The following is a 12085-nucleotide window of genomic DNA, read 5'->3' on the forward strand; positions in this document are numbered from 1 at the left end:
ACAATTAATCACTCCTTTATCATTGTCCCTGAGTTCCAAAACCAAATGAGAAAAGATGACTGTGGAGTCAGAAAGATGGAGATCAGAATATCAACTGTGTAAATGAGTGGAGATGAATTGGTGACTGTAGCTTAAATCAACAGCCAAGTGAACTTCTCAAGAACTTTACCTCTAAATTAAACATATTCACCTAGTCTTTTCATCCCTGGATTGAACCTGCCTCCCCTCCCATCAAGGAATGGAAATGCCTCTGTAAGTAAAGATCATGTGAAAACTGAGGATAGTCTACTCTGAAAGAAAGAAGGCTCAAAAGGGTCTAAACCACACAAACTCGTTTCTTCTCCCAATCTCAATCAGACTGGTCCCTCCCACTAGATGAAGAGGTAGGTCAAACCACGTATTAGTCTCATGAAGGCCCCACTACCTAGAAACGCAAGGTCAAGGGAATAGAGGTTTGCAACATTTTAAAATTTGTATTCACTTAAACCATTGGCCATAACCATTCAGCATATGATGAGCCAGGGGAGATCTGCAGTGCATAGGACTGTTCGAATCCCATAGCATGAAGCTGTCCCCCAATACCAACCTCTGTGTCTTTATTTATCCTCCTGGAATTATTTGTGGGCAGTTTGGCTGCCCCCAGAAACAGCTGAGAATAATTTGTTATTTAAACTAACTCAAAGGACAATCTGTACTCTAGGCTGAAGATTAACTCTCCACCTATCTCCCAGCTCAAATTATACCCAGCCATCTTGTCCAATATAACTCACCAAAGGCTATTAAATAAAATCTAACTGACAGCATAAAGATACTCCAGAGTATAACATAACCAATTCAAAAGTATCCTAAATTTATTGAATATAAACTACCTTCCATTATGATGTTTCCAGACACAAATAAACAGTAAAATCCTTCTCACAAAGTTCAACAGATATTAAAGATGAAATACTTAAGATCCAATGGAGCAAAGAATATATTATTATTATGGTATTTTGAAGACAGTTTAAAAATTCAGATATGTATTTCAATATTTAATGCTGACAGTGTAGTGAGGGAGGTACTCATATAATGCCAATATTTATAATTCTGGAAGGAAGTTTCATAGTATGTATCAGGAACCCTCCCACTGATTATCAACTTTCAGTGATCCACTATAAGAAAATCCTGTAACATTTATAAAATGAAACAATTACAAGCCACTAAAATAAATATTACATTCATGTGATACAATACTAAGTTGCCAATTTCAAAACTTTGTTTTTGAAGACCTGGATAATATTCACAATATAATGTTAACTAAAACAAAGAATATACAATTTAATATGATCCAATCAGGTAAAGTATATATTTGTGGATATGAATTTTAAGTTATATTTTCAAAAAATAAAAGAGACTGGAAACAAATAAGCTAAAATACAGACAGTATTTATACTTGGATGGTGGGTTACATGTGATTTAAAAAATGTTCTTTATGCTTTTCTGTACTAAGCTTTTCTATACAAATTAATTTAAAATGTTATCAAAATTGATTAAATTACATTACAAAATCTATTGGATGTGGCCAAAGTTACATTAAGGGGGTAAATGCACAGTCAAAATTATTTTATTATTTTTAAAGGAATAAAAATGAATATTAGCCTAACAAGCAAGAAAAGGAACAAAAACGTGCAACCTCAAAGAAAGCAGAAAAAATAATAAAGCAAAAATGTTTAAAGTAATGAATCAAATGGTTGCAGAATTTTGTGAATATACTAAAAATCACTTAACTACATACTTTAAAATGGTGAATTTTTGGTATATGTAAATTATACCTCAAAGCTGTTATAAAAAGAAATAATCAGTAAAGAGAAAAGCAGTAGAATGAAAAATGAAATAAAATTTAAAATCTGGTTCTTTTGAGAAAAACCAATAAGATACAGTAAAATAGGGCAACTTTCTGGAAAATTTAATCAAAGAAAAAAGGAGAAAAAAAACTTTAAAAAGGGATAAAATAAATATGAAAAATTTTTAATTATAAATGAATACTACATGTCAACCCTTAAATAAATTTTAGAACTTCAAATGGACAGTTCTGGTTTTTTTATTTTAGAAAAAGCCAATAATTGAATGACAAAATAAAAACATTTTCAAAGAAACAACTTCAGAAAAGACTCAAATAACTTAGTAGGTGGAAAAGAACATAGAAAAGGAAAGGAAAAGAACATAGAAAAAAGAAGTTACCCAATTGACTGCCATACTCAAAATATAACAAAAAATAAAATATAGAAAATATATAATAAAAATGTAGACATTAATCTAAATAACTGATTAAAAAAATCTTAACCAACATCTAATACCTTACTTATGGGTAAAATCTAAAGATTTTCCCATTAAAATTAAGAATTAAATAAGAATACCTAAAATAGTTTCAATAAATATTTCCAAATTCTCCTGGAAGTTCGAGTCAGTATATTAAGAAATATGCCAGAAATAATCCTGTAAGATACTATTATCATATGTAGACAGTAAGTTTGGGCATTTAGGAAATTCAAGATAATTACTCAATGATAATTACATCAACTAACATTTATAGGGGACTTACTATATAAATTTCACAATATGATGCACTATCTATTATACTTAATCCTCATGATACATAAGGAAAGTGAGAGCTGAGAAAACTTTCAGAGAGCTGAAGTGACTTGTCCAATGTCACAGATATAAGTGACAGGGACAGGACTTGTACCCAGATCTGTCTTATCCCAAAGTCTAGACGTTCAGTAACTATCTCTCTATTAGAAACTATTAGAAATCTAAAACAAGATAAAAACTCATGAAGGTGACCAGATATAAAATAAATATAAAAAGTTAGTTTCCCCCTTCTTATTTATAACGTGTCTTGTTTAAGAAAGCATTTCAATATGTCTAATAAAATAAACACAATTCAAGAGTAAAGTAAAAAGGAGTGAGGTTTTAAAATGGCAACTGGAATACTCAGTGACACACCTAAGGTTACATGGCAGTATGTGGCACAGCAGGAATTCCAACCCAGGCAGTCTGACTGGGTAATGCTTCCTCTTCATTTTCTTCTATGTCTGACTATGTAATTTTATATAGCCAACATAAAGGCTAAGCAGAGAACCAAGACCTAAACTCAGCAGAACTGGACCAAGCAGAGGCTGCTAAAAGTGAGGAAAGCAAAGACACAGGCTTCCTTCAAGTTTCTGGAGGCAGAAAATATATAGGAGTGTATTTGGTTTTAGTAGGTATAATACCAGACAGAACTAAGTTTGTCATATAATAACTGCTGGAACTCCTACTTCAGGTGATTTGTCTATTAATCAATATATCATCTTTATCATCTGAGACGCCAAGGAGATGGCAGCAAAAACTACAGTGTAGCCTTGAAAGACACTTGCCAAGAGATAAACTGCATCATTTATCACCTGAAATATTTAGACAGAGCATGATGACTCTACACAAGACAATAAAACTTTAGGAGACAAAAAACAAACCAGTAATATACTTGAAAGGTACATTCAGTACACAACAAATATGGAAACTTTGGGGAAACAAATGAAACCAAGTTCCCCTAAAACAAGTTTACCAGGTTTATGATTAGTCTCTCTATCCAAAACTTTATTCCTTTTTTAAAATAATATTTGTCTTTCTCAGTCAAGCAGTAATTTTTAAAAATTTATTTATTTTATTTTATTTTTGGCTGCATCGTTGGGTCTTTGTTGCTGTGCGCTGGCTTTTCTCTAGTTGAGGTGCAGGGGCTTCTCATTGCACTGGCTTCCCTTGTTGCAGAGCACGGGCACTAGTCACGCGGGCTTCATTAGTTGCAGCACACAGCCTCAGTAGTTGTGGCTCGTGGACTCTAGAGTGCAGGCTGCTCAGTATTTGTGGGCCATGGGCTTAGCTGCTCCTCGGCATGTGGGATCTTCCGACACCAGGGCACGAACCTGTGTCCCCTGCACTGGCAGGCGGATTCTATTTTTTTTTCTTTAACATCTTTATTGGAGTATAATTGCTTTACAATGGTGTGTTAGTTTCTGCTTTATAACAAAGTGAATCAGTTATACATATACACATGTTCCCATATCTCTTCCCTCTTGCATCTCCCTCCCTCCCACCCACTCTATCCCACCCCTCTAGGTGGTCACAAAGCACCGAGCTTACCTCCCTGTGCTATGTGGCTGCTTCCCACTAGCTATCTATTCTACGTTTCGTAGTGTATATATGTCCATGCCACTCTCTCACTTTGTCACAGCCTACCCTTCCCCCTCCCCACATCCTCAAGTCCATTCTCTAGTAGGTCTGTGTCTCCATTCCCATCTTACCCCTAGGTTCTTCATGACCTTTTTTTCTTTCTTTCTTAGATTCCATATGTATGTGTTAGCATATGGTATTTGTTTTTCTCTTTCTGACTTACTTCACTCTGTGTGACAGACTCTAGGTCCATCCACCTCACTACAAATAACTCAATTTCGTTTCTTTTTATGGCTGAGTAATATTGCATTGTATATATGTGCCACATCTTCGTTATCCATTCATCCGATGATGGACACTTAGGTTGCTTCCATCTCCGGGCTATTGTAAATAGAGCTGCAATGAACATTTTGGTACATGACTCTTTTTGAATTATGGTTTTCTCAGGGTATATGCCCAGTAGTGGGATTGCTGGGTCGTGTCGTAGTTCTATTTTTAGTTTTTTAAGGAACTTCCATACTGTTCTCCATAGTGGCTGTGTCAATTTACATTCCCACCAACAGTGCAAGAGGGCTCCCTTTTCTCCACACCCTCTCCAGCATCCATTGTTTCTAGATTTTTTGATGATGGCCATTCTGACCGGTGTGGGATGATATGTCACTGCAATTTTGATTTGCATTTCTCTAATGATTAATGATGTTGAGCATTCTTTCATGTGTTTGTTGGCAATCTGTATATCTTCTTTGGAGAAATGTCTATTTAGGTCTTCTGCCCATTTTTGGATTGCATTGTTTGTTTTTCTGTTATTGAGCTGCATGAGCTGCTTGTAAATTTTGGAGATTAATCCTTTGTCAGGTGCTTCATTTGCAAATATTTTCTCCCATTCTGAGGGTTGTCTTTTGGTCTTGTTTATGGTTTCCTTTGCTGTGCAGAAGCTTTTAAGTTTCATTAGGTCCAATTTGTTTATTTTTGTTTTTATTTCCATTTCTCTAGGAGGTGGGTCAAAAAGGATCTTGCTGTGATTTATGTCATAGAGTGTTCTGCCTATGTTTTCCTCTAAGAGTTTGATAGTGTCTGGCCTTACATTTAGATCTTGAATCCATTTTGAGCTTATTTTTGTGTATGGTGTTAGGGAGTTTTCTAAATTCATACTTTTACATGTACTTGTCCAGTTTTCCCAGCAGCACGTATTGAAGAGGCTGTCCTTTCTCCACTGTACATTCCTGCCTCCTTTATCAAACTTAAGGTGACCATAAGTGCGTGGGTTTATCCCTGGGCTTTCTATCCTGTTCCATTGGTCTATATTTCTGTTTTTGTGCCAGTACCATACTGTCTTGATTACTGTAGCTTTGTAGTATAGTCTGAAGTCAGGGAGCCTGATTCTTCCAGCTCCATTTTTCGTTTCCAAGATTGCTTTGGCTATTCGGGGTCTTTTGTGTTTCCATACAAATTGTGAAATCTTTTGTTCTAGTTCTGTGAATAATGCCAGTGGTAGTTTGATAGGGATTGCATTGAATCTGTACATTGCTTTGGGTAGTAGAGTCGTTTTCACAATGTTGATTCTTCCAATCCAAGAACATGGCATATCTCTCCATCTATTTGTGCCATCTTTAATTTCTTTCATCAGTGTCTTATAATTTTCTGCATACAGGTCTTTTGTCTCCTTAGGTAGGTTTATTCCTAGATATTTTATGCTTTTTGTTGCAATGGTAAATGGGAGTGTTTTCTTATTTCACTTTCATATTTTTCATCATTAGTGTATAGGAATGCCAGAGATTTCTGTGCATTAATTTTGTATTCTGCTACTTTACCAAGTTCATTGATTAGCTCTAGTAGTTTTCTGGTAGCATCTTTGGGATTCTCTATGTATAGGATCATGTCATCTGCAAACAGTGACAGCTTTACTTCTTCCTTTCTGATTTGGATTCCTTTTATTTCTTTTTCTTCTCTGCTGTGGCTAAAACTTCCAAAACTATGTTGAATAAGAGGGGTGAGAGTGGGCAACCTTGTCTCGTTCCTGATCTTAGTGGAAATGCTTTCAGTTTTTCACCATTGAGGACGATGTTGGCTGTGGATTTGTCATATATGGCCTTTATTATGTTGAGGAACGTTCTCTCTATTCCTACTTTCTGCAGGGTTTTTATCATAAATAGGTGTTGAATTGTGTCGAAAGCTTTCTCTGCATCTATTGAGATGATCATATGGTTTTTCTCCTTCAATTTGTTAATATGGTGTATCACACTGATTGATTTGCGTATATTCAAGAATCCTTGCATTCCTGGAATAAACCCCACTTGATCATGGTATGATCCTTTTAATGTGCTGTTGGATTCTGTTTGCTAGTATTTTGTTGAGGATTTTTGCATCTATGTTCATCAGTGATATTGGCCTGTAGTTTTTTTTCTTTGTGGCATCTTTGTCTGGTTTTGGTATCAGGGTGATGGTGGCCTTGTAGAATGAGTTTGGGAGTGTTCCTCCCTCTGCTATATTTTGGAAGAGTTTGAGAAGGATAGGTGTTAGCTCTTCTCTAAATGTTTGATAGAATTCGCCTGTGAAGCCATCTGGTCCTGGGCTTTTGTTTGTTGGAAGATTTTTAATCACAGTCTCAATTTCAGTGCTTGTGATTGGGCTGTTCATATTTTCTATATCTTCCTGGTTCAGTCTTGGCAGGTTGTGCATTTCTAAGAATTTTTCCATTTCTTCCAGGTTGTCCATTTTATTGGCATAGAGTTGCTTGTAGTAATCTCTCATGATCTTTTGTATTTCTGCAGTGTCAGTTCTTACATCTCCTTTTTCATTTCTAATTCTATTGATTTGAGTCTTCTCCCGTTTTTTCTTGATGAGTGTGGCTAATGGTTTATCAATTTTGTTTATCTTCTCAAAGAAGCACCTTTTAGTTTTATTGATCTTTGCTATCATTTCCTTCATTTCTTTTTCATTTATTTCTGATCTGATCTTTATGATTTCTTTCCTTCTGCTAACTTTGGGGTTTTTTTGTTCTTCTTTCTCTAATTGCTTTAAGTGCAAGGTTAGGTTGTTTATTCGAGATGTTTCCTGTTTCTTAAGGTAGGATTGTATTGCTATAAAATTCCCTCTTAGAACTGCTTTTGCTGCATCCCATAGGTTTTTGGTCGTTGTGTCTCCATTGTCATTTGTTTCTAGGTATTTTTTTATTTCCTCTTTGATTTCTTCAGTGATCACTTCGTTATTAAGTAGTGTATTATTTAGCCTTCATTTGTATTTTTTACAGATCTTTTCCTGTAATTGATATCTAGTCTCATAGCGTTGTGGTTGCAAAAGATACTTGATACAATTTCAATTTTCTTAAATTTACCAAGGCTTGACTCGTGACCCAAGATATGATCTATCCTGGAGAATGTTCCATGATCACTTGACAATAATGGGTATTCTGTTGTTTTGGGATCGAATGTCCTATAAATATCAATTAAGTCCATCTTGTTTAATGTATCATTAAAGCTTGTGTTTCCTTATTTATTTTTATTTTGGATTATCTGTCCATTGGTGAAAGTGGGGTGTTAAAGTCCCCTCCTATGAATGTGTTACTGTCGATTTCCCCTTTATGGCTGTTAGTATTTGCTTTATGTGTTGAGGTGGCAGGCAGATTCTTAACCACTGTGCCACCAGGGAAGCCCCAAAACTTTATTCCCTTGCTTGTCTCCTCTGACCTTAGTGCCTTTGTTGTCCAGTCTGACCTCAATCCTATGCTAATTGAACACTAATCAACCAGAGTCAGATGACTAAAACTGCTGTCGATAACATCACTGATGTACTAAAACTGCTGCTATAGATTGCATCATTACTGTACAAACTCAGAGCAAGATGAATTAACAGGCCCCTGAGCCATGGACACCCTGGCCAGAGAATCATAAACCAGAGACATCCTGACCCCCAAAACTATGATTAAGAAATGTCACAAGAACTCCTTCACATGAAAACTAATATAAAACAAGGGCAGAAAGTCATATATAACTGGCTGAGATGAAAAAACAATAAAATAAAATGAAAAAAGAAATGGGAAACATGACAAATAAAAAGTATAATAGCAGAATTAAAATAAACATTAGGAGCAATATGGAAGAGAGATGAATGTGTCTAAAATCTTATCAGTAATACAGAGTACAAACTTGAAAAGGTCTCTCAGAATGCAGAAGAAAAGAACAAAAGTATGGAAATAGTAACAAAAGATAGTGAAAACTACAGGGGAAAGGGACAGGGTAAGCCAGACTAAGTGTTTCTGAGGGGAATCCAGAAAAACTGGAATAGAAGCAATTAAAACTATAACTAAAGAAAAAAAGAAAAAATAAACTGGAGGTTGAAAAAAAGACTGAGTGAACTCCCTGTGTTGCCATGGGCAGGAAAAATCAATGAAGAGGTAGCCCAGTGGTGAAGAATCCGCCTGCCAATGCAGGAGACATGGGTTTGAGCCCTGGTCCGGGAAGATCCCACATGCCAAAGAGCAACTAAGCCCGTGCACCACAACTTCTGAGCCTGAGCTCTAGAGCCTGCAAACCACAACTACTGAGCCTGCGGGCCTAAAGTCCATACTCTGCAACAAGAGAAGCCACCACAATGAGAAGCCCGCGCACTGCAACGAAGAGTAACCCCCGCTCACCGCAACTAGAGAAAGGCAGTGCACAGCAATGAAGACCCAACACAGCCGTAAATAAATAAATTCATTGAAAAAAATAATAATTACATATATGTTATACAAAACAAATACACAAAGCACAAATACCAGAAAAAGTACAAGGCTGTCAATATTTTCCTCCCCCTTTGGAAATGAGGGATACACATTGACCTCTGGGAGAGACACTGTGAAATCAACATACAGTAGATCTGGATATAGATGTAAAAAATCACCTGAAAGAGTTAAGTTAGATCTCAGGCCAGAAATACTGAGCTACTACGTATATGAATATATTAATGTATCTACAGAAAATGTCAAGTAGAATTGCAGTTGACTGAAACATCACTTCTCCACTTAATTTTTTGTACAGGGAAGAGAGGCTTTAGCCAAAGGAATTTGAGAATTCTGACTTCAAAGATGAAGGCATCCCGCTTGCAGAGATGGATATAGGGATTGCAGTCAATGCACCTGACATATTCTGATCCCAAAGACAAAAATCACTCCTATCAAAGCCCGATGTCAGTAAACATTTATCTTACTTTCTGCTTATCTAACCCATCTTATTCTGAGTCCATGGTCATGAAACAATCTTCTGACTATGATTCTGTTCTCTATGTCATTATGCCCAGAGGGAGAGAACGAGCTGCTCACAGCAACTCCATGTTTAGTCCGTGAGATGGCAACTCCTCATTATAAAATAAATTGGATTACTGGGGGGAAAATATGCTAATACTTCAAGTATTCAGGAGTTAGGAAATTAAGTTTACTGGTTAAGGATATGGACTTTAGAATCAGAAAAATACAAATTTAAATTCTGGCTCTGCCACCTGCCAGCTCTGTGATCTCCAATGTAAAATGAGGACAATGATACCTGCCTTGTAGGATTGTAAGTATTAAATGAGACAATGCATCAAAGTACTTAGCGCAGTGTTTGCCATATGGTAGGTGCCCAATAAATATTTGTTGAAAAACAACATGAATGTATGTGATTGATAAGTGGTTCTCATTATTTAAACTTGGTATTTAAATAAGCTTAGTTTATACGCATCTTCCTCTAAAACACAGATCCAATCTTAGGGTACTGGGCAAAAATCTGGATTTCGGACTTTCCTATCTTGAAGATATACTCTTCTAGACTTTGATAAGCTCTCTAACTAACTTCTGCCATTCTGTATGAGGCCTTTTGAGGAAAAGATTGACAGCCTTATTTGAATACTCTGATATATCCATGTGGCAACCAAGTCAAAGATCTAATTTTTAAATTTTTTAAAAATTTAAATTTTATAAGGAGTTATCTCTAGGTGATGGGATTAAGAGTGACCGTTTTCCCTTCTATATTTTTCAAATTATCTATAATACAAAAGAAAAGTTGCCTTTTTTATTACTTAATTTTTTGAAATTGCCTCCAAAAATTCGGACAAAGAAAAGATAGAAAAGATGAGATTAAGCTAGAAGTAAAGTTTGTCACCGAAATGCATTATGGTAAGGTTCTATAGGTTTCCTAAAGGTACAGAAGAAATGTTTTCCTAAACTTTCTAGCCTCCACCTAAAGAAACTATGGTCACTAAGGAGATTCACAGTCTATAACGTAAAAATAACATACGGTCCCAGAAGAAGCACTGCTATTCTTGTTAATAAACCATGAGAGAGGTCTTCCCTGGCGGTCCAGCAGTTAAGACACCGCACTCTCACTGTGGGGGGCGTGGGTTCGATCCCTGGCAGGGGAACTAGGATCAGTGCAGCCAAAAAAAATAAACCACGAGAGAAATTCTTCTCATGGGGTTTCACTGAAGAGTGTTTCTTCTGACATCTTTCAGTAAGTTAGTGGCATCATGCCAGAACACAAAAATTAAAATGTAAACTCTGGACCAATTCAAGAAAGCTATTGTTTCTAAACTACAAAAACAAAACAGGGCTTCCCTGGTGGCGCAGTGGTTGGGAGTCTGCCTGCCGATGCAGGGGACACGGGTTCATGCCCCGGTCCGGGAAGATCCCACATGCTGCGGAGCGGCTGGGCCTGTGAGCCATGGCCGCTGAGCCTTCACGTCCGAAGCCTGTGCTCCGCAACGGGAGAGGCCACAGCAGTGAGAGGCCCACGTACCGCAAAAACAAAACAAAGCAAAACCCAAACCTCCTTTGCAGATAATTTCTCCCATAAAGTAGTCACACTGCACAAACTCTGAGAATGGTGTAAGATGTATTTTGATGTGACACATTTTTCCTCAAAATAAAGTATCAACACAAAACACCTAAAAACAATGCCAAGGAAAAGAAATAAAACCTTTAAAAAGGTGTATTTTAAAGACAACTTTTTTTTTAAATCAAATGAAAAGAATATATCAAAAACTTCTTACTGGTAGAAGGAAAAGACAACCTTCTTTGCTAGAATTAACTAAGACATTACTTGTCTAGTTTAAATTACAAAATAGGGAATTCCCTGGCGGTCCAGTGGTTAGGACTCAGCACTTCCACTGCCAGGGGCCCAGGTTCTATCCCTGGTCAGGGAACTAAGATCCCACAAGCCTCATGGCACATCCAAAAAAAAAAAAAAGAAAAGAAGAAAAAGCTTAAAAGCAGAAGGCGGAAATGTTCAATTCTACATCTGGAAGAAATACATAAGTTAGTAACTTTATTTTCCTACAGAAAATATGGTCTACGTCTTACCATGTGTTGCTGATTCCTTGGTAACTATAACTGGCTGTTCATCCAGGAAGAAATCTGGTAACAAAGGATGGCCTGAAAAATTGACCCCAAAAATAATTAGGTTAATGTAACAACTTCAGTATATTAAGATTTTAACACCTGTTTAATAAACGTTACATGTTTTTATTTTATTGATCATTCTGGTGCTGTGGAAAAGACTCCCATGAGAAGTGTCAAACTATCTGACCTTCATTAAGCTAAAACACTTTTCCTGTAATCCAGTTATCCTCCTCTCCTTCAACAAATTTCATCTTTAAGATCCAACCAAAGAGTTGCCTATTATGTTAAGCCCTTAACTGCTCTCCCAAGAGCTTTTGCCCCTTCTCACCTATCCATGCAACCCTTCTGTGCTACATCCCTCCAAAATGCTCTGGACTCATTTCCCACCTGGCGCCCCAGAGAGAAGGTGGTTCCTCATTAAGAAGAACTTGTTTCCCATCTCTGTCAATGTGTGTCTGTCTTTCCCTCTCAGAAGATTAAAAAAACTGGAGGGCAGGAATGCACCAGTCTTTGTTATATCCTAACACTTAATCATAATTCCAT

At 36.6% G+C, this 12085-nt stretch overlaps 1 protein-coding gene across 3 annotated transcripts in view; it reads right to left on the reverse strand.

The window, feature by feature from the left end:
• The window catches only part of HSDL2 (hydroxysteroid dehydrogenase like 2), an 84647-nt gene that overhangs the window by 17615 nt on the left and 54947 nt on the right, over nucleotides 1–12085 (reverse strand). For all 3 annotated transcript variants that reach the window (XM_032635957.1, XM_032635956.1, XM_032635958.1), the window contains one exon: nucleotides 11504–11575. In XM_032635957.1, coding sequence (XP_032491848.1) covers nucleotides 11504–11575 — 72 coding nt within the window. The remainder of the gene's footprint in view (nucleotides 1–11503; nucleotides 11576–12085) is intronic.

Source organism: Phocoena sinus, chromosome 6, assembly GCF_008692025.1.
Source record: "Phocoena sinus isolate mPhoSin1 chromosome 6, mPhoSin1.pri, whole genome shotgun sequence".
Lineage (NCBI taxonomy): Eukaryota > Metazoa > Chordata > Mammalia > Artiodactyla > Phocoenidae > Phocoena > Phocoena sinus.